The sequence below is a fragment of the Pteropus medius genome, unplaced genomic scaffold (genome assembly GCF_902729225.1).
Source record: "Pteropus medius unplaced genomic scaffold, Ma_sr-lr_union100, whole genome shotgun sequence".
In the NCBI taxonomy this organism is placed as follows: Eukaryota; Metazoa; Chordata; class Mammalia; order Chiroptera; family Pteropodidae; genus Pteropus; species Pteropus medius.
Window position 1 is genome coordinate 3,463,040 of NW_024348304.1, and position 24,035 is coordinate 3,487,074.

The following is a 24,035-nucleotide window of genomic DNA, read 5'->3' on the forward strand; positions in this document are numbered from 1 at the left end:
GCAGAGGCCAGTGCACCAGGAACGCTGGGTGAGAGTGTGTCTGAGAAGGCGCCTCTAGAAATGCACACTGGAGGGAGGCTGGAGGCTTTGATGGAAGGCAAAAGCCCACCGTAGTGTCATCTATTTATAATGTACCGTTCGATGTCTTCTGACCCCCCTGAAATCACACCACTCTTTACTACATTTTAGAAACCAAGGTTTTAAACTGTGGCATTCAAAGAAAAAAAATTTTTTTTAAAATTTTAGGTATCTTATTGAGGGATGAAATTGAGCAGACATTTGTTGAATAGTATCTGAATTCCAGGTATCACCCTAGATTCAGGTAAGACAAAATTACTTATCTCCTCTCCCCCTTAGGCATTATGCTAATCGATACACCATGATTAAGACAGAGAGAACAGAAAGAAGAAACTAGAATTAAAGTTTTAGGAATAGTTAGTCTCTGGATAAAGCAGGAAGTTACAAATTTAAAAGGTATGTGTTTATAAAGGAAACACAAATAGCTTTAATGATAGCAACGACCACCAAAACATTGTCCAAAACCTCAACTGATTAAATTGACAACAAACACAAATATTTTTTTTTTAAAAAGAAAACAAATAGCCTACTATATGAAAAATCTTATAGAAATACATGTTAAAGGAAGACACTCTTTTTATTTCCCTTGAATGGGCCAGGATTTAAGATATTATTCAAAGATATTTGTTTCTTTGTTTTGCTTGAAGGAGATACTTCAGTTTTGATTACTAATTGGTATATCATTTCTGGAAAGCAACTTGGTGATAAGTAATAAGGATCATTAAAAGTTTAAATGCTTTTGAAAAATTTCTGTAACTTGACTAAATATGGTAGAAGCTGTGTCTGTTTTATTCACCACCGTATCCTCTGTAGCTTTTAAAGTACCTGACACATAGTTACTTTTCAATAGGTTTTGTTGGATGAATAAATGATAATAAAAGCATCATTCATTCATCCAACAATAAATTTTGAAATAGAAAATATGGTAAAATGTTAACCTAGAAAAATCCCAAATGTCAACAGCAAAGGAACAATGAGTAAATTTTGACCTTATTCCTATGGCAAAATATTATTCAGCCAATACAATATTTATCTAAAATTATTATAATGGCAAGGGAATGCTCATTAAGCAATAATACAAAATAAAGTGGTCTTACAGCAGTCGATATTTATCTCAAATAAATTTTAAAATGGAAAATATAATAAAATGTTAGCTATAGGTCAAGTTTATTTGTGTTTTTAAAATCAACTCTATGTTAGGACTCTCCTAATTCTCCAATGACCTGTAGATGACAAAAATTATAGTTCAGATTGTTCTGTATTTTCAAAGTTTTTCGTATGTTAAAAGTGTTGTAAACCTAGACTGAATATCATATCATTCAACTTATTATTCCTCTGACGTGACAAGCATATTACATATAAATTAAAGGTATCCATTTTCTTTATACTCCTTATGTTTAAGCTTGAAATTCAATGTCAATTCATTTTAATGTTAATTCAGTCTTTAACTATTATCCACATTAATGTATTTTTAGTTTGAGATAAATTGGATACTTAAACCTAGTAAAGATTAAAATATGACCCCAAATCCACATATTATATATTTCAACAAAAGGGTAGATTGTCACAGTTGTTGGTCTGAGCAGTTTCTCCAAATTATGGTGGGTAATTACTAGTTTGTGGCAAATGCCACAATATTCAGAAACCTCGTCTCACATTTAGTATAAGCAATTTCCATTCCAGCGGGTTTACTCACATACTCACATGTACTATATTATGAAGGATTTCAAAGCTAACCCTTTATTTTCTTTCTCCCATAAGTGTGATTTTAAAAATATGATTTTACTTTCCATCATGTAGTTTCAGATTTATTTATATACACTGGTGTTTCCACATAATCTTTAGAAATTGAACACTGGATAGAAAAAGGTTAAAAAATATATATGTTTTTACATATGTATATATCTATGTATACATATATATACATATATACATATATATCACATACATATATATATACACCTATATATGATATGAGATGTGGATGGATATGGAAAGGGAAATCTAAGGACCAAATAATAATGGCCAGACTTTTTTAATAAAGATTAGAAAGGGTGATGTTTAGGAAAAGTAGCTTTTACCCATAGCCTGTGTTACCTCGAGGCAATTATTGCTGGGTCATCACAGAAACTTGCAGCAGCAGCCAAGACTTCTGTGTCCTCACCAAATAAGCGCAGACTGGCCAGCGGCCCTTAGGCATTGAATATCCCATGCTCCCCCCTAAAATCCCCCAGGACTGTGGATTACAATTCAGGGACATTATCACTTCCCAGTCATACTACACGTCAGTTTAAAATTCAAGATTACAAAAGATCAAAAGATCAAAAGAAAAAAATGCAGTTGATATAAAACAGACAGAAACTTTGAATCATATTCAAGCATTGACTTTACTAACTTTATAGATTATATGTAATGTATTGTACATATTATATATCATATGTAATTGACTTTATGTTATATATATACACATAAATGTGCAGCTAATGTGTGTGTGTGTGTGATGTTGTGTGTTATTATTTATTGTGTGTGTGGCATATATATATATATATATATATATATATATATATAAAAGATTGGTCATCTAGTAGAGTTTTCAGTATGAGGCTTGTCTCCTATGCTTTAAAACAGAGGTCAGCGATTGACAACCTGTAAGGCCAAGTTGGACCTGCATCCTCTTTTTGTAAATAAAGTTTTATTGGAACACAGCCATACATACACAATAACTTCCATATTATCTATAGCTTCTGTCACATTGCAAGGGCAAGGTTACGTAGCAGTATGACAGAGACTGGCCCTCAAAACGTAAAATATTTGTAGATAAATTTTGCCAGCCCCTGCTCTAAACTCACAGACTGAGGCCTGGTCTTGGAACCCCTCGTCAGCACCCATCACCAGTGCTGCTGACAAGAGCTCACAAGCCAAAATAGCTAAACACACGAGGAAAGCAATTCCTCAGAGGATGACGAACTGGACCACATAGGCCACAATAAGGAGAGAATTTTAACAGATGGAACAAGAACCTAAAATGTGTGGTAGGGATAGATAATTGATGAATAGATACTGTCAGCAAAAAATGAGAATTAAAATTCATTTTAAAATGAAGTAGAAATATTAGGTATGAAAAAATATGAGTCGATAGAGAACAAAGGGTCAGTCAGTGGTAGATTGCATACACCTGAAGAGTAACTGAATGAACGGGAACATCGGCCTGAGGGATTTTCCAGGAGATAGCAAGCAAAGCTAAAGAGACCTGGCAGATGAATAAGTACCAAATAATAACATTTCCCAAAGGAAGAAAACAAAATAATGGCAAGAAGAAAATATTTGAAGTAATAATGGAAATAGGCTCCCTGGTAATATGCTAGGCTGTCATTACTACTAAAAACCACTAAAGTTACTAAATTTTAAAATATTTTCTTAAAAGATCAAAGAGCTGACATGGTGTGATAGTTAGGAATTACCGTGTAAAGTCCAGAAGAAGAGGAGAACCCGTTCATTACAGTGTTTCCGGGGGTCCTGTAACAGCGAAGGATGACGAGGATAGGAGAGGAGAGTAAGGGAGAGAACTATAAGCAAGTGTGAGAGAGGAAGGAGAGGGGAAGGGAGACGGGGAAGGGAGGAAAGGAGGTGGGGGCAAAGGAGAAGGGGAGAGAGGGAAGAAGTCGGGAGAAGAATCCTTTTCTGGGACAATATTGCTAACGTGTTATAAACGGAAGAGTATGATTAGCGTGTTCTTCACCTGGGGTCTAAAACATTAAAAAAAAAAAAATTTCTTGACGTCTTATGAAGTAAAGATAGCAAATGTGTACAGATCAGGATAACAAATAGTTATAAAAGCTGCTTGTTTTAACGTGTGTCCTAAAATTCAAACGAGCTGATTCTCTGGTTTCTTTCATGCTCAGACATAAAATTATCATTTTCCCGCTACAGTCTATTTAAACTGCTTGAATATCTCCTCTTAGAAACATCTAATTTCATGTTTATTGAAAGCTTTCCATAAGTAATCCTTTTCTTAAAGTTATTAAGATTTGGATGGAAAAGGAAAAATAAGCTAAACTTTGTTTTTTTCATGCATACAATCCCTATATGTCTTTATTTTCATTCATTTTACCTTTCGGAGGCATCCTTACTTTTTATCACGCATTATATTACCAGTTTTTGAAATGCAAAGGAGAAAAAGGAAATATAATGGCCTCATTCCTTGGCTTTCACTATAACTATTCTCTATATCATACTTTATGAATTTATACATAAACTGTAATTTTGTGTAGGTTTTATCTATAAATGACTGTTACTTTAAAGTAGTTATGGAAAACTTCCATTTATTCAAATAACTGAACCATTATTTAAATCATTTTTGATAATCTTTTGAAATTGTCCATAAAGTTATTTTATGTACTGAATATATACACATTTTCTGTATTACTTAATTTTGCCATCTTTTTAAAATTAATATATAATATAGAATATATATTACGCAGAATGAACACCCCCCATTCCACCAAATGATTTTCATCTGTTCCCTCAAGTTAAATGCACTCTTAATGATATAAATGTAATACTATAGATACTAAATATGACGATTATTCCATAGGCTCTCCAAAGTATCTGTTCTCTAAGTATCCAAATGTTTTCTTTCTATTCCTTCCTACCTGAAAGATTGAACTGTGATGCACGAGCAGACAACAACAAACAAACAAAAAATCCTAAAGTCCCAGAGGATAGCCAAGGTCAGTAAAAAATTTTGGTTCCATTTTGATTTCAAATCTTTGCTGGCTAAATTACTCTAAAATAATGGTATTAAGATTGTAACTTGTTAGCAGAGACAGTTTTAAGAAAAGGCTTAGAGATGTGTCTTTTAAAAGAATTTTCCAAAGCTTTTAAGTTTTCCTAAAAATATAGAATGGTGAAATTTAACTTTCTTGTCTGTTTTCAATTCACTCATATTATATATATACTGGATGTGCCATTATATACAGTAGACAAATATGCAAAAGTGAATATTCTAATGTTCTAACCTAAACAAAGGAACTGGTGATAGCATTGTTGGTATTCAGGTTTCCATAGATGTTTTGGGTTACAGGCTTTCTGCATCCGAGGACTTGAATTTGCTGTTTGCCCTATTACTCTTAATTTATTTTTATTTTATTTTTTTTTACCTTAAATGAAGAAAGGCACTAGAAGATTCCTAAGGATCTTTTTTCTTTGCCACTATCCTCAGGCAAGAAAGAGGAATTAGCCTTGTAATCTGATCCTTTTAGTCTCTGCATTTAATTTTAAGAAACCAGGGGATTTAAGACGTTAAATTGAAAGAACAGCAGAGGGCAGTATTTACTCATGGCTGAGTCGCCTCCCTGCTCAGTTTTAAATTTGGAGGGGTCACTGTGGCAGAAATGTATGACATATGCCCTATACCGTATTTGCATTGCTCGGCTCGAATTCTTATTTTCGAACTGGTTTCCCTTAAAGGGAAAGGAATACTGACCTGATTCCTAGTCACGTGTTTTTTGTTTTTTCTTTTTAAGAGGCGATACATGCCACTACAAAAATTACAGTAAGTAGCAGGGGATTTAATCTGAGTGCGGTACGTGGCACGTGAGCATTTTTCAAATTTAAAGTTCATTCTATATACTGATAGTTTTCTCATGTCTATCCTTTACCCAGACCAAAAAGAAGAAAGAAAAAAAATCTTCGTTAGGATTCCTTTGGCTACAAAAGTCAAGGGGGAAATACTCCAACAGAGATTAAAATTCCAAACTTTGCAACAGGAAAAGATCTCCATCTTTCCAAAGGGCTACCATTGTTATTGTTGAAACTCTAGGTTTGGCTACTGGCACCTGGGATCCATTTGGGAAGGGAAGCAAAACAAACACTGAGCTCCCCTGGCTTTTCCTATAGGAAGTCCAAAGTGCGGTTGGTACCGAGGCCCGGTGCCCCTAGTCCCCTGGGAAGCGGGGGCGGGGAGAGCGGGTGCAGGTTTCGGGCGGAGCCGGCCCTGGAGTGCGGGAGCTCGCGGTGCGGACAGAGGGCACTGGGAGGCGGTGGTTTGGGTGCCGTCGGATCCCCGTGTACAGCAGCTCCCTCCCCTCCCGTCGAGAGAGAAGGGCAGGAAACGGTTAAGGCCGAGCTGCGCTGCGCATTCCCAGACAGGCTTTGCTTAATCCTTCCTCCCGCTCCAAGAGACCCCCACCCCGCCTTCCTCTGCTTTCTCTCGACCCCCTTACCCCTGAGTTATTACTAGCATAACAACCGCACGGTCTTCCCCCAGACCCCGCCACCGAAGTTATTTATCTGCAAACCTGACCTCACCCCCATCTATTCTGCGGCAGCCTTTTGCTGTTATTTCTCTGACGCCGGCCAAGATCTGACCAAAAAGGAGGAGGAAAAAAAAAAGAAAAGAAAAGAAAAGAAATTCCCCCTTCTCAGCGCCTCCGACTCGCCGGGCTCCGACTCGCGACCGCCTCCAGTCCCCGGAGGCGGGGCGATTAGCGTCGCGAGCAGCCAGTCGGCGGCCGAGGCAGCGGGGCGCGCCGGCGGGGGCAGCGCGGGGCCCAACGGGGCGGGACGGGGCGGGGCGGGGGGCGCCGGGCGGGGCGCCGGGGAGTCCGCGCGGGCCCGAGTGCCACCCCGGAGCGGCCGGCGAAGTTTCGGAGCCGGGCCGGGCGCGCGGGCCCCGCCCCCTGGCCGCGCTCGGCGGCGCGCCGGGCGAGTGCGCGCGCGCGGCGGGGAAGGGGCGGGGAGAGCGCGGGCCCCGCGGACGCCGAGAGGGGCTCGGGCGCGCCCGCCGCCGCCGCACAGCCTGCCGCCCGGCGGCCGAGGAGCAGCGCGCTGACAGGCGCCGTCCCGAGCCTCCGCCACCGCCACCGCCACCGCCACCGCCCGGCGCCCGGCGTCCCCGCCTCCCCCGCCGACGGCGAAGGAGAGAGGGGACCGGCCGCCCGCGGTCCGAAGCCTTGTGGATTACAAAGTGAAACTGAGCGGGACAGTAAAGCAGAGATCGCCGGGGCAGGGGCGAGGCGCACTCGAGCGGCTTCCGACGGGGCCGCGGGAGAACCGTCCCCCCGGCATGCCGAGGGGAGGGACGCGGGGACCGCGCGCCGCCGCTGCCGCCCGACCCCCGCCTGGCCGAGAAGAAAGGGGGACTCGCGCTCGCTGTGGATGTACAAATAACGGGTCGGCGGGCGCCCCGGCGGAGGCGCGGTGAAGATGCCGAGGAGCGCCGGACGTTGCCTGCGCCCGCAGCAGGGCCGGCGGCGGCGGCTGCCGGGCGAGGACGCGGCTGAGCGCGCGCGGGCGCCGCAGCCCTAGCGCCCGCGCCGGGAGCGCCGTTCGCCCGCCGCCTGGGCCTCGGCCGCCGCTTCTGCCGCCGGCTGTGGGCGTTGCAGCCGGTTCCCGAGCAGCGGGGGCTCGAGGAGACCCCTGGTCGCCAGCTTTTGGGCAAGGAATTCTGCCAGCGCCCGGCTCCCTACTGGCCCTCGCCACTCGGCGCTTCCCCCGTCCCTGGGCGGCGCGTAAGCTCCAAAGTTTCTGAAGACGGTGTTTGCAGTGACGGCTCGTACCCCTTAGAAACAGGCCACCCCTCGCAGCTCACTTCCAGCCCGGCGGAAACGCTCCGGCTCCGGATTCGAAAGCTACGCGGAGGGGGAAGTAGAGGAGGTTTGGGGAACTTTTTGGAACTCCTCAGCGCCCCGGAGCGCCCCGCGGAATGCCCGGCCGCCTTCCGTCCCCGCATCTCTCTGGCACGACCCGTCCGAATGGCTGGCTACCTGGAGCCTTTTCGCTGAGGCCACTTGTTTCTGCCGGGCTGGAGTGTCTTTGAAACAGCGGAGCGCTCAGAGCCATCGCCCGCGTTTTTGCTGGGACTGCTCGGTCCTGGTCATCAGCATTCTTCTGGCTTCGCGTCGTCCTTCTCTTGACCACACCGTTCCAAGGAGCCGGGACCATGAACTTGGCCGCCGGCCGGGCTCCTGGCCGCCGGTGGCTCCCGCTGCCCACCCCGTCAGTACTCCAGCTCCTTCGCGTCTTCGTGCTGCTGTCCCTGCTCCCGGGGCCGGCCCGGGTCGGCGGGGCCGAGCAGCGCCAGGTGTTCCAAGTGCTGGAGGAGCAGCCTCCCGGCACGCTGGTGGGCACCATCCAGACGCGCCCCGGCTTCACCTACCGGCTCAGCGAAAGCCACGCCCTGTTTGCCATCAACAGCAGCACGGGGACCCTGTACACCACGGCCACCATCGACCGCGAGAGCCTGCCCAGCGACGTGATCAACCTGGTGGTCCTTTCCAGCTCGCCCACCTACCCCACCGAGGTGCGCGTGCTGGTGTGGGACCTCAATGACAACGCCCCCGTTTTCCCGGACCCCTCGATCGTGGTCACCTTCAAGGAGGACAGTAGCAGCGGGCGCCAAGTCATTTTGGATACGGCCACCGACTCGGACATCGGCTCCAATGGCGTGGACCACCGCTCCTACCGCATCATCCAGGGCAACGAGGCGGGTCGCTTCCGCCTGGACATCACGCTGAGCCCGAGCGGCGAGGGCGCCTTCCTGCATCTGGTGTCCAAGGGCGGACTGGACCGCGAGGTCACGCCGCAGTACCAGCTCCTGGTGCAAGTGGAGGACAAGGGCGAGCCCCGGCGGCGGGGCTACCTTCAGGTAAACGTGACCGTGCAGGACATTAATGACAACCCCCCGGTGTTTGGCAGTTCCCACTACCAGGCGGGGGTGCCTGAGGACGCGGCCGTGGGCTCCAGCGTCCTCCAGGTGGCAGCGGCGGACGCGGACGAGGGCACCAACGCGGACATTCGCTATCGGCTGCAGGACGAGGGGACCCCCTTCCAAATGGACCCCGAAACGGGGCTTATCACGGTGCGGGAGCCCCTGGACTTCGAGGCCCGGCGCCAGTACTCGCTGACGGTGCAGGCTCTGGACCGAGGCGTGCCTTCCCTCACCGGGCGCGCGGAGGCGCTCATTCAGCTGCTGGACGTCAACGATAATGACCCGGTGGTGAAATTCCGCTACTTCCCTGCCACCTCGCGCTACGCCTCGGTAGATGAGAACGCCCAGGTGGGCACTGTGGTGGCTCTGCTCACCGTGACGGACGCAGACTCCCCCGCGGCCAACGGGAACATCTCCGTGCAGATTCTCGGGGGCAACGAGCAGCACCACTTTGAGGTGCAGAGCAGCAAAGTGCCGAACCTGAGCCTCATCAAAGTGGCCAGCGCCCTGGACCGCGAGCGCATCCCGTCTTACAACCTCACGGTGTCCGTCTCGGATAACTCCGGGGCGCCCCCTGCCGCAGGGGTCCAGGCGCGCTCCTCTGTGGCGAGCCTGGTGATTTTCGTCAATGACATCAATGACCACCCTCCCGTCTTTGCACAGCAAGTGTACAGAGTGAACCTGAGCGAGGAGGCGCCCCCGGGAAGCTATGTGAGTGGGGTGTCTGCCACCGATGGCGACTCGGGCCTCAATGCGAATCTGCGTTACAGCATCGTCTCTGGCAATGGACTAGGTTGGTTCCATATCAGTGAACACAGCGGCCTGGTGACTACTGGGGCTGCTGGAGGCTTGGACCGGGAACTTGCATCCCAGATTGTACTGAATATCAGTGCTCGGGACCAGGGCGTTCACCCCAAGGTTTCCTACGCCCAGCTTGTAGTAACTCTCCTGGATGTGAATGATGAAAAGCCAGTGTTTAGCCAGCCAGAAGGGTATCACGTGTCTGTGGTTGAGAATGCCCCAGCGGGGACAGAACTGCTGGTGGTTGGGGCAACTGATGGGGACCTGGGTGACAATGGGACAGTGCGCTTCTCCCTACAGGAGGCTGAGATTGACCAGAGGTCCTTCCGCCTGGATCCTGTGTCTGGGAGGTTGAGTACCGTCTCCTCCCTGGACAGAGAGGAGCAAGCTTTCTACTCCCTGTTGGTTCTGGCCGCAGATCTGGGCTCCCCTCCCCAGTCCTCGGTGGCGCGCGTAAATGTCAGCCTCCTGGATTTGAACGACAACAGCCCCGTGTTCTACCCAGTCCAGTACTTTGCTCGCATTCAGGAGAATGAACCTGGAGGTAGCTACATCACCACAGTGTCTGCCACTGACCCCGACTTGGGTCTCAATGGAACTGTCAAATACAGTATATCAGCTGGGGACAGGTCTCGGTTTCAGGTCAGTGCTCAGAGTGGGGTTATTTCTACAAGAATGGCCCTAGACAGGGAAGAAAAGACAGCTTACCAGCTGCAGATGTGGCTACTGACGGTGGCAATTTACAGTCCTCCAACCAGGCCATAGTAACCATCACTGTGTTGGACACTCAGGACAACCCACCTGTGTTCAGTCAGGCTGCCTACAGCTTCGTGGTCTTTGAGAATGTGGCTCTGGGGTACCACGTGGGTAGTGTGTCTGCATCCACCATGGACCTCAATTCCAACATCAGTTATCTCATTACTACTGGGGATCAGAAAGGTATGTTTGCTATCAGCCAGGTCACTGGGCAGCTTACCACAGCAAGCGTGATTGACAGAGAAGAGCAGTCCTTTTATCAGCTGAAAGTAGTGGCCAGTGGGGGCACGGTGACTGGAGACACCATGGTTAACATCACAGTTAAGGATCTGAATGACAACTCTCCGCATTTCCTTCAGGCGGTGGAGAGTGTGAATGTGGTGGAGAATTGGCAGGCAGGTCACAGCATTTTCCAAGCCAAAGCCGTGGACCCTGATGAGGGTGTCAATGGCATGGTATTCTATAGCCTGAAGCAAAACCCCAAGAACCTGTTTACCATCAATGAAAAGAACGGTAGCATTAGTCTGCTAGGGCCCCTGGATGTCCATGCGGGTTCCTATCAGATGGAGATCTTGGCATCGGATATGGGTGTGCCACAGCTCTCCTCCAGTTTGATCTTAACGGTCCACGTCCATGATGTCAATGACAACCCGCCAGTGTTTGACCAGCTGTCTTACGAGGTCACCCTTTCTGAGTCAGAACCTGTGAATTCTCGATTCTTTAAAGTGCAAGCTTTCGATAAGGATTCGGGAGCAAATGGTGAAATTGCATACAGTATTGCTGAAGGAAATACAGGGGACGCTTTTGGCATATTCCCAGACGGTCAATTGTATATAAAAAGTGAACTGGACCGTGAACTTCAAGACAGATATGTTTTACTGGTTGTTGCTTCTGACAGAGCAGTGGAGCCCCTTAGTGCTACTGTGAATGTTACTGTAATTTTGGAAGATGTAAATGATAACAGACCTCTTTTTAACAGCACCAATTACACGTTTTACTTTGAAGAGGAGCAGAAATCTGGGTCATTTGTGGGCAAAGTAAGTGCCGTTGATAAAGACTTTGGGCCAAATGGAGAAGTAAGGTATTCTTTTGAAATGGTGCAGCCAGATTTTGAGTTGCATGCCGTTAGTGGGGAAATTACAAACACTCATCACTTAGACAGGGAGTCTCTTATGAGGCGCAGAGGGACTGCAGTGTTTAGCTTTACAGTCATCGCGACCGATCGGGGGCTCCCGCAGCCCCTCAAGGATCAGGCCACGGTACATGTTTACATGAAGGATATAAACGACAATGCCCCCAAATTCGTAAAAGACTTTTACCAAGCCACAATATCAGAGTCCGCAGCCAACTTGACACAGGTTTTAAGGGTGTCTGCCTCAGATGTGGATGAAGGTAGTAATGGACTTATTCGTTATTCTGTCATGAAAGGAAATGAAGAAAGACAGTTTGCTATAGACAGCACTTCCGGTCAGGTGACCCTAATTGGCAAATTAGATTATGAAGCAACAGCTGCCTATTCCCTTGTCATTCAAGCAGTGGATTCAGGGGCGATCTCCCTCAATTCAACCTGTACCTTAAATATTGATATTTTAGATGAAAACGACAATACCCCCTCTTTCCCCAAATCGACACTATTTGTCGATGTTTTGGAAAACATGAGAATCGGTGAGCTCGTGTCCTCTGTAACCGCGACCGATTCGGACTCGGGTGACAATGCTGACTTACACTACAGTATTACTGGGACTAACAACCACGGGACTTTCAGCATTAGCCCAAACACTGGGAGTATTTTTCTCGCCAAAAAATTGGACTTTGAAACACAGTCTTTGTACAAATTAAACATAACAGCCAAAGACCAAGGAAGGCCTCCTCGTTCATCTACGATGTCCGTGGTCATACACGTGAGGGACTTTAATGACAACCCGCCTAGCTTTCCTCCTGGGGACATCTTCAAGTCAATTGCCGAGAACGTTCCCGTTGGGACGTCTGTCATCTCAGTGACCGCCCATGACCCCGACGCAGACATTAATGGGCAGCTCTCCTACACCATCATTCAGCAGATGCCAAGGGGCAACCACTTCGGCATAGATGAAGTCAAAGGCACTATCTACACTGATGCCGAAATAGACCGGGAATTTGCCAGTCTCTTCGAGTTGACTGTGAAAGCCAGCGACCAGGCGGTGCCTATCGAGACTAGACGGTATGCTCTGAAAAACGTGACCATTTTGGTCACAGACCTCAATGACAACGTCCCGATGTTTATATCACAAAACGCCCTTGCCGCGGACCCGTCGGCTGTGATCGGTTCTGTCCTGACAACCATCATGGCCGCCGACCCAGACGAAGGTGCTAACGGAGAGGTGGAGTATGAGATCCTCAACGGGGACACCGACACCTTCATCGTGGACCGTTTCAGCGGGGATTTGAGAGTGGCTTCCGCGCTGGTGCCTTCGCAGCTGATCTACAACCTCATAGTTTCAGCGACAGACCTTGGTCCTGAGAGGAGGAAATCGACCACTGAACTGACCGTCATTCTTCAGGGCCTCGATGGACCTGTTTTCACTCAGCCCAAGTACATAACCATTTTGAAGGAAGGAGAACCCATCGGTACCAATGTGATATCGATAGAAGCGGCGAGCCCCAGGGGCTCGGAAGCCCCCGTGGAGTATTACATCGTTTCAGTTCGTTGCGAGGAGAAAGCCGTCGGCCGTCTCTTCACGATCGGACGGCAGACTGGCATCATTCAGACCGCAGCCATTCTGGACCGGGAGCAGGGAGCCTGCCTTTACCTGGTGGAGGTTTACGCCATAGAAAAATCAGCTGCTTTTCCCAGAACACAGAGAGCAGAGGTAACGATTTCATAGTCACTTACGAATGACTTATTGATATGCTTTTTAAAAAGATCATTTTCTTTATATTTCCTATACTAATTACTCTGTATTTACTTAGTCTATATAATTTCTATAATTATTTACCTTTATTGTTATTAACTTTTCTGACGGGAGTATCTAAAAATGTTCTGGCGTGAAGACTGACAAGAATTACATAAAATTTAGGTTTAATGTTGGTCAAAACTAAACTGAACAGTTTTTACTGTGTTTCACCTTATAGCAGTCAAACGTATAAGGCTAGGGAGAAATCTTTAGCAAAAAAAAAAGCCCCATCCATTTATCTAAGCTAAATCACTGTGCTAAACTAAACACCTCTCAGCAAGGTGGTTTCCTAGAGGATGGGCAACTTCTCCTCCAAAGTGGAGCACTGTGGTAGAAGGCAGCCTGACAGCACAGCCTTCTCGGGGGAGTGGCCATGAAGGACAGGCTGTCACTTTACAGCAGGACAGTGTTCACTGCCACCTCCTCAGCAGTCCCAGCAGTGTCTTCATAGACAGTGACTGATTTTAACGTGCTGAGCCAGGTTCAAGGAGCGTCCTGATTCCATCTGCCTTCACGTTTTAGGTGCTGTCTTCTGACGTAGAGTTAACCCCGTTCTCTTCCCTCTTGAGCTAAAGCCTGTAATGGGCTGTGCGCGCTCAGAGAGTAGAAACCGTGCTGTTCGCTACTGTGGTCTAGTGTAGGTGCACATTCTTCCACGTCTGCTGACCGGTAAGAGGCTAATGTTCCACAGCCTGAGCCAAGAGCATTCCAAGCTTGACATTCCCTGGGGCGTGTTTTAGGCTGCTACCTCCATGTAGCATTGATGTGTTTTTTTAATTGAACTGCTTCCAATATTGTCTTGATAGCAACCAGAAACGATATAGCTGGACCCTGGAAAGCTCTTGTTGGCCATTTTCTAAGTTCCTTCTCTCCCCCTCCCTCCCCTCGAAGACATTCTGGTGTCACTCAGCCAAAAACACAAAATATCAAATGTGGTTTGTGATACTTGGCGCTGACCCAGATACAACATGCTGGGAGGACTGAGGCTCGTGTATTTGTTTTCTTGCTTTCTTTTCTATCTAGGGAAGGTGAGGGGTCTTCTTCATTTAAAATGCTCGTTTATTATTATTATCTTCTTGAGTCCCTGTAATTTTTTTTTTTATAATACTAGCTATGTCTAGTCTATGGGTGGAGCGTTACATTCATGATTTAGAGAATATTAGAGGTACAATTAGAGAAATAATTCTTAATGGAGATATAATTCTTAGAGATAGAATTCTAAGTGGACTTCAGTTTTATGTTTTATACATGGCCCTGAAGGGACTTTTAACGCACATACTCTCTTTTACCCAATTAATTTTTTTGAAGGTCTCAACATGGGTCTTCTATGTTGAGCTGTTTGGTTTAACTTAGGCCATGATTTACATGTAATTTTATTCTGATTTGGTGTATTCCTCCCTTAAACCCACTCCCTGTCTCTATCTTCCTTCTTCTCTGGAATTATTTCTTAGATGAAGACGTTTGATTAGTCGAAAACTGAAATATCTATTAAAGACAGGCAATTAGGTCATTCTAGATTTCAGATAAATTTGTTTAACTGTAGAACAAATTATGTCATTGGTTGGCTTAATGTATTACATTTCATTAGAGAATATGGAGATTGAGAACACATGCCCATTGTTATCATTAGAAGATTTATTTGTCTTGTTATTTACTCATTGGATATGCAAAAATTGGCTTAGCTTAAATTTGTTAAATATTGCTGTCTCTGCAATGGGCCTATGTGTTAAAAAATAATAATTCTAAATCATTTTGTTCATAATAGGAGATAATACTTATTTAACCTGAGATAGCACCCATATGAAAAGTTATTCATATTTACCGTACAATGTTTACTTAAAAATCTGGTGAGAATTCATTATGACGATTTTTTTATGAGAAAAAAATTATTTGTCAGAGTATCTTCTGTGAACTAAAGTGCTGAAATTGTAAACCAAGTTTGAGTTCCCAAGGTCCAACCACTCCTTAAATTAAAAGCAAATGTGTTTCCCCTAAGAATATTGAAAGCAGTAGTTGGGAGCTAGCATTTCATATTATTATTGGTTGTATCTTTTAAGAATATACAATAAAGTACTTTTTCCCTTCTGCTCAGACAATTAGTTTACCATGATTCTGCTAAAAGAAGTTATAAATTACTTCTGGTTGTCAGAGGTGATTTTTCAGTTGTTTGTTTCCAAGTGCAAACTTCGCTTCAGTGCATTTTGAAAAAAATGTTTTCACGTTCACTGAGGGGAGTCCGGGTCGCTCACTCAGGTTTCTGGCTGGAGTCGTGGCCGATCACATTCCCCCGGCAAGCAGAGGGTCTGTGGGTAAAGAGAAGGGGCTTAATGTGCGTTCTCTGTCCAGCTCTGATACTCATGGAGGAGAGCTGGGATTGAGGCCCCAAGGGTGCCCACCCCAGTGGCTGGTCCAGCTGGGCACCTTCCTTCACCCCGCTTCTCCCACCCCGAACTGGCATGAACAGGACTGTCTCTGGAGGATGGCTTCTGGGTTGTAGACATGAGATTCCTCATCCTTTTATTTCGTGTCTGTATATTCTCAAAGGAGTCTTGATTGTGTTAGAATAGCTCATATACATTTCGTACCATTTTTCTAGGTTCGACAGTAAGTGACTATGTCGTACTTCAACGAGCATTTCTCTTTCAACATGTGTTGTATGGGAACATGCAGCGTAGGGACTGGGTTGGACCCCGTTGAGGTCAGAGGCTTTGTTTCATCGACGTTAGCATCTCAGAGCCTAGTGTACCACCGATGTGTAGCAGGTGCTCCGTGCGCATTTGCGGGATGAGGTGGTAGAGGAGCCAAGATCAGAACGTGTACACTTGTGCCTCAGAAGTAAAGGAACAGAGAGAAGCTGAGGAGGAAGCTAGTAAATCTGATCTTGATCATTTGCTGAACGAAGGACATAAGGACGTACCAATAATCTCTGCCCTCCAAAGGAACGAAGAATTGTCAGAAAACTCCAAGGGGAAAGGGGACCTTGACTGGGCTGGGCGGTCTCCCACAGAACTTAGGGTTTAAGTGGAAAGAAATAGTGTATATGTGTGCAGATCATGGTTCCCAAGGTTCGTTGATCTCAGGAAAACTTTCTCCTCTTAGACATTGTCGAGGATGCAGAGAGCTTTTGCTCAGGTGTGTCTCGTCTGTTGATATTTATCACGTGAACATTAAAACTGAGAAAATTTTGAAATGTTTATTACTTTATTTAAAAATCACATTAAACATCTAACATCTTTATGCAATAAATAAAACTTTATTTTGCCAACCGAAAATAAGGAAAAGAGACATTATTTTACATTTTCATATATCTCTTTATTATCTGGCTTAAGAGAAGGCAGCTGGATTCTTAAATATCACTCAGTCTATCGCAGTCTGTTGTTTTGGTTAAAGTGCATGAAAAGAATCGATCCTCACTCAGATATGTGGAGTTGGATCAGAGAGAGATACTTCGATGTCCTTTTTAGGTAACTGTCAATTTTCTCTTCATACTACACTAGGTCTCCACGAGTGGCAGTTTCTTAAAACTCAGTTGCAGTGTGAAATCTGAAACCCTATTGGTGAACTTTTCATCCTTTGTTTTTTTAAAAAAAATGCTGACCTGTCTTGCATTCTGAATGGACCTTTTACCTGTGCATGCCTTAGAAATATCAGGCGTTGGTCATTGGAAAATATTGGCATAAGCGATAAGGGTAAGTGTCTCTAAGTGCATTGGCTCTCGATCTCGTGGTGATGGTTAGAGTTTTCCAAACTGAATTTTCTTTAACAGTTCAGATTCGATCATTAGTAACACATATTATTAGTTGTTTACCTTGAAGTATCAGGCTTCCTTTGTTCATTTTTAAACAACAACAAGAAGATGTCTGCCATGTACTCAAGTCTAAAAAAGCACAGTTTCTCTGTCAGCTGTTCTTGCCTTTAAGGATCATATTCCATAAATAGAGCAGCTAGTTCAGCTCGCAACTCAATCTCACACATAGTTTTCTCTGAAACAACAGTATGTTTAGGGCAGATCGATGGTTCTTTGTGTACCTTCCACCATTGTCACATAAAACATGGAAAAGACATCAAGATTTAAGAGTCTGGAGTTAATAAAATTAATAATTTTGCTATTTCCTCAAAGAAATTTCTTTAGTTTTTAAGTGAAACTGGCCCTGTGTTTTGACCACAAGTGCCTGGCAGTGAAGAATAACAGTTACTGCTGGAATAATTGTATCGTTTGATCTGTGCTGAGGCATCTGCAGTTCTATCCACCATTGCGTTTGCACCTCTTGTGTAAATGTCAACACAGTAAAAAAGACAGCCAGTGTTTCGCGTTATTATGAAGGCAGCTTTGATTCCCCAGGGCCCCCAGGGCAGTGACTCTCTGGGATGCCTAGAGCCGGTGTGCACAGTGGCTGCAATTTGGTAAAAAACTAACAAAGCGAAAGCCACCAGAAACATTCTGTTAGAAATGTGTTTAGAATATTAGGTGACTGGATTATGATTTATTAAAGATTAGAAATGAGTTTTAGCGATTGGATAATAATTTATTTTCACAACAAAACCGTCAGGATTTCCAAGAGAAACGATGGAGACATTTATTTGTGAGGTCCGTGCTGACTCCTGAGTTAGGAAATGATTTTCTTCTACAGGGTTTGGAGTCAGAGCTGGTGCAACTTGGATTAAATGTCTGTGTGTCTTGTGTATCATCCCTCACAGGCAACAATATAAGCAACAGAACTAGGTATATAGTAGTAGTAGTGATGATGATTGATGATGATGATGATGATGTACTGAGTATTGCTACAATCACTCACCGAACTAAGTGCTTTTTGTTCTTTTAGGGATTTTATCAGCAGCACTAGTAATATTATTCCCACTTCATAGCTATGGAATCAGGTTACGAAACATTAAATGATTTCTCAAGTTCAGATAGATAGAAAGGACACTCACTTCCAGGCTCGTGTAAGTCTGTCATTTGTACTTATAGCTACTGTTCCCACATCCAGGGCCATCTGTGGTTTTAATTACGAGCAAGGCTCTTCGCTCTGTAGATAATGAGTACGTGTGCATGCTTTTACCAATCTTGTTTTCATGTACTTATTTGTTGTTAAAAAAGTCTTTGAAAAGTAGAATATTATGTAGTGTCTGAACTCAGGGACACATGATTTCCGCCTGGCTCAGTCAAGGCCATCAGCGGATGCCATACACGCTGATGGGTCATTTCGTAAATGGTGGCCATTCCCCAGCTGGGCATCTGGAGCAGGGAAGAGGGTGAGCCTGTGAGAGGGACCAGGGGTGGATTAGGGGCCCAGGTATGCAGAGGGCCTCTCCACCACAGTCCGTACAACTTGGGAGCTGCCACTGCAAGTGAGGAGGGGGGAGAACCCACTTGGGGATTTTCAGGTGATAAATCTTTCTCTTCTAAGAAGTAATGACGAAGCTGGAGTGGATGAGTGTGAAGATTATATTAAAAGGTGGAAGACACTGTATCGCTCCTCTGCTTTAGAGCTCCACAGTGTATTTAAAAAAAAAACAACCTATGATTATTTTCTGATTTTCTTTTTTTCTTATTGGTATATTTTTAAATTTATTAAACAAAATACTGTGACTTAAAGGGCTCTATTGATTGTAAAGATATGTACAAATGTTTATCACAAAGGGAAATATTGATGGCCGATTCAGCTTCGCTGCAGATTGTGTGTATGGCTCTGGGATGCCTGATTTGGTCTCTCCATGTTGGTAATAGAGTCTACAGACAGTTTATCTTCTGATTATATTATTGTTTGTTCGTTTGTTTTGCCTTATTAAAACCCTAATCATTTTAATCCTCTATTGTTCCATTAGACTTTGAGGCAACTACTCTAGGAATAGTTTTGAAAACTAATTATGTACTTAACATTTTGTGGAATCAGTTTCTATTGCATTGTCTGCACCTTGTGCTTTGTCATCATTCCGGTGAGAAGCTGCCTGAGGACCTCGTTAGAGGTCGTGAGGACTGTTAGTGGCTGTAATGGGCTCCACAGGCCCTGGGGTGGATCCTCTGGCCCAAGAATTAATAAGTCTAAGGCTTAGCTCTATATAATGCCCATGAACACATCAGTATTCTGAATTAGGAGCTTGTGAATGGAAATAGGAAAAGAACAATAGGCAAATCTGATAGGCCAAGATATAGGATATGGCAAATATTTTCTAATGCTTTCAGGCTTTATGTAATCTGTGACAACAGTGGCCAATTGTAGGAGTACATTAAATAAGGAGGAGCGAGTATAAGGATTTCAGACAAGTGAAAATGTTAACATTAATTTTTCTTAGACAAATATTCTTTATGAGATACATGTATCATATTAACATATATAAAATATTCTATATTAATACATATGCATCCATTATACAAACACTGCCGGATCCTCCCTGGTGTAATATACTGAGAAACAGGACAAATAAAGCCATGAACATGAAATATAATCTAATTGGCAGGTAACGTATATGTGTTAATAGGGACACTGTCTTTTTTAGTTTCCAGACATATATTTAAGAAACAATCCGTGAGTAAAAACCAAATCAAAATGCATTGAAGAAATGTGGAGACATTTAAAAACGCTGCTTGACAGCTGGCAGTTGGGAGCCAGCGGCGTTGTTACAGATTATTTGTTTCAGATTAACATGTTTTTGAAATGCTTTATCATTTATAGACTCTACCATCTCTAAAGTGCTTTCATTACGTCAGACACTGGTAGGCACCAGGCACTGCCTTGCCATCACGACAGTCCTGGAGGTACATACGACCTCTCATCCTCTGACACATGAGAGCACAGAGGCTAATGCAGGTCAAGGTGGTGAAGTAGGTGTGTGGTGGGCGTAGGATTTGAACCCGGTAGTCTCACACCAGAGTGCACACTTGCTCCCACCACGGCACTGACTGACACACTACATATTATGAGAATGGTTGATACTCCACTCTCATAGGCATACGGTTCTACTGTGTAAAAAGCTGCTTTCATATTTCTATGTTTCTTCATACAGATGACTGAAGAAGTATAGGATAAAGTGAAATTTAAGTAATGACCTACTAGTAGGATTACTTAACATCTCCCTTAGTCTTTATTTAGGTTGGGCTTGAATAAATAGTCCCATGATCTGTCAATTCTTCATCTTAATCTCTTAAACGTGAGGCGGAAATGTATTTCCATTGTTTCCTGTTAATGCCTCATTTATTTTCTTCCCTTTTCAGAGAAATTTCTTGTAAGAGTTGTCCATACCCGCCTTCTTCCCTCTCATCTCTGAAACCCGCACCCATCAGGCTCGGCTTCTGCCGCTCCCAGAAGTCGCTCTGCAGCGACCACCGTGACAGCCGTGTTTCCACACCCAGCGGTCAGTTCTCGCTGCCCGCTGGAGCCATCCCTCGAGCCCAGCATGCTCCGCGGACGCCTCTTACGCCGTCACCCTCTGGATTTTCGTCTTCTTTCCTGGACCAGTTCCTCCTCAGTCTCCTTCGCCAGCTTCTCTCCTTCTCAAATTCCGAATGCTGGGCTCTCCCGGGTTCCTCGACTCTTCTCTTTTCAATCTGCACTCATTCCCTCGAGGATCTCAATCAGCCTCATGATTTTACACCATACGTATATACACCGACGACTCCAAAATTTCGTCTCCACCCCGTCTCTCTCTCCTACGTTCCATACTCGCGTAACCAGCCACGTGCTCATTACGTTTAATTAGCTTCCCACTAGGTGTTTTAAATGAACATCCCCAGGTCTGAGCTCCTGAAATCTTCCCCAGTAAAAACGCGCCCCACACCCCTCTCAGCCACCTCCTCGCCTGACAGTGATTCCAGTCTCCCCGTTGCTCAGGTCCATGCAGCAGGAGTCACCTTTGACTCCTCACGTTCACACCCCGTACACAGTCTGTCAGGTGGTCTCGGCTCCCTCGTAGACATACATCCAGACGATGAGTATTTCTCATCACTCCCGCTGTTACTGCCTCGGTCTAAGACACGTTGTTGAAGACATCTTCATCCTGATCTCCAGCATCCTTTCCTGCTTATCGGCCTTACCCACACTTGCTTCTTGCTTTTTCCAGAACTCTCTGGGCACACACCTGCCTCGGAGCGCTTGCTCCTGGGTCTTCCCTTGGCACAGAATGCTCTTTCCTCCAGATGTCTATTGGGGTGATTTCCTCCCGTGCTTCAAGTATTTGTATATATCTCACATTCTCAGTGAGAATCTCCCTTCCTTTACTAACGTACGACTGTAGCCACCCCTCGTCCTGTCTCATCTCTATCTCCCTGTTATAGTTGTTCATATTCCTCGCCTCTAATACTTACCGGCCTCCTTCACCAGCTGCTTCTCATCTCCCCGAATGGGAAATGTTGGAACACCCCCAGAATCAGTTCTTGAAATTCCTCTCATTCTAATCAGCCAATCTTATTATTTTAAATACTACGTATATACTATCCATGTATAAACGTGTGTGTGTGATATGATTTAGTGATCTGTAAGTTTGATGACGTTTTATCTGTCTTCCTCCCACTAGAATGAAATTCCACAAGGGCAGGTAGATTTACCAGCTATGTTCACTGACGTACCTCAAGAGTCTAGAACATTCCATAGAACATAGTAGGCACCCAATAAAATTCTGTCGAGTGATTGGTTGCATTCACGAGTGAATGAACTGGCTTCCCTGCCTCTGTCTTCGACCCCTTGGGTCTAATCTAGCTGCTGGCATGACCCTGGAAATGCAGGTCATATCATTTCATTCATTTGCTCAAAATCCATCGCTTTCCACGTCACTCACAGTAAAAGCCAGACCCGTCCAGTGACCCTTAAGGCCATGTGTGACCTGCTGTCGTCAGTTACTTTTCTCACTGACTGCTCCCTGCCTGTGGCTGACCGAGCACGCTCAGCAAGCACAGGGGGCCCTGGAGCCACCGGGCTGCCTCCTTCCTTCACGCCCTTCCTCCCGGTCACCTGGCAAAGGTATTACCTCAGCCTTCCTTTGTCTCTGTCCTTCTTTCCGTTTCTCCTTAGTCTCTGTCATCACCCAGCAGACCACTTAGGTCACTCCTGTACGTCGCTTGTGGTATGTCTTCCCTCCGAAAGATCCGTTTCAGGAGGGGAAAGGTCGCCACCTGCTCGTTGTTGTGTATTCCCAGCACCTGCCGTGGGGCTGGCTCAAAGCTCGGAAGCTCATGTTTGGTAAGCCAAGGGATGACTGTAGCACACGGCGAACGTGTCGCTGCAGCCCGGGGGCTCAGTCAGTGTGCATGCCGAAGTCGACGAGTCACTTCTCATTTCTCAAGCCAGGCTGGGGAGCTTCTGCTGACTTCAGCGAAGCTAGCGAACTGGCGAGGACTGATTTTCCAGGATAGAACGATGGTGGCTGCAGGATTTGACTGACTAATTCTCCTAACCCAGTGTCCGGAAATATTTAGAATCTGAATTACACGAGATCGCTATTTTTATATTATTTTTTATATTTTGGTAAAGGAGAACATTTTAGAATGTATATCATGATGTATGTTATACTGACCACGTCTTCTCATTTCCTTAGAATTTACCTAATTTTACTTTGGAGAGCAAATCTTAACTTCTTGTAAATAGTGTTTCTCTTCAGCAAAAAGGCGAGTACATAGACGGTTTTTAAAAATGATTCTTTTCAATATTGATAAGTCGGATCAATCTTTGCTCAAAACTTAGCATCAATAATATTAATAAACTTAATAAAATGTAGCGAAGAAATAATGCTTACTTTCATCCTGAATGAAGTTTAGTTGAAAGACTATGCTTTTTTTTTTTGGACGAAGTCTTGATTCAAACATTATCAAAGCTACTCTGAGAGTCTCATTTCCTCATCTGTAAAAGGGGAATGATAGTACCTATTTCATAGCTTTTTTGCCAGGGGGAAAAAAAGGTACTCGGTGAAGTTTGTTCTCTTTTCTCCAAAGCTCAGGGATGCACAAAAAATATAAACAGTAAAACACACTTGGCTTTAGAGCACTATCCTTTTTTTTTTTGATCACTCTACCACATCTATAAGGTCAGGTGTTTTTCTCTTCATTTTAAGGAAAAGGCACAGAGAATTTCATGATTTGAGTGTGGTTGCAAATCTAGACTAACATCCAGGTTTTTCTGGGTTGGGTCAACAAACTTGACTTTAAACCACACTGCTCAATCTGTGATTGAGTTAATGTTGCTTACCCATCATTTTATACCATTTTATCGTTGCTGAGGTAATTCAGTAATAGTTATAGTCCTTTAAGGAAAGTAACTTATTAATCCAAAAACTAATCTGTTGAGAGGTTTAGTTGCTTATAAAATAAGCAATTTAAAGTATTAGGTCACTGAGGGTCCATTTCATTTTGCAGCCTCACCTCTGATTTGCATGGGGTGTTCATCTCCCAGTTTCCAGTGATGCTAGTGAAATATCGGCTACCGTGAAGTCACATGTTTATCTGCGGACCTATTTTGAAAATATTTTTTTTTTGTCAACTGCTTAATGCCCTTCTCCTAATTGAAGTCAAATTGGCTTCATCAAACAAAGATAAAGCTATCTTTTCCTCAAAATGACTTTGCTTTTTACAAAACATAAATTTTGGTAACTTGTTAAGTGAGAGTTTTATAATTCATGATTAAAATATTTCCCTGATAAGAAAGATATTTTATCACTTACCAAAAATTTCAAAATAAGCAAACACCCAAAGACGATGGTATAGTGTTTTATATAGTATGTTCTTTAATCAAGATAATTATATTTATATATGCATTTGTTTCATTCTACAG

General features: G+C 44.6%; 1 protein-coding gene across 1 annotated transcript in view; it reads left to right on the forward strand.

The window, feature by feature from the left end:
• Positions 1-7,414: 7,414 nt before the first annotated feature.
• Positions 7,415-24,035, forward strand: part of FAT4 (FAT atypical cadherin 4) — a 143,178-nt gene continuing 126,557 nt past the window's right edge. The window contains 2 exon segments of the mRNA XM_039879568.1: positions 7,415-10,304; positions 10,307-13,194. Of these exon segments, the coding sequence (XP_039735502.1) occupies positions 8,021-10,304; positions 10,307-13,194 (5,172 nt within the window). The 5' untranslated portion in view covers positions 7,415-8,020.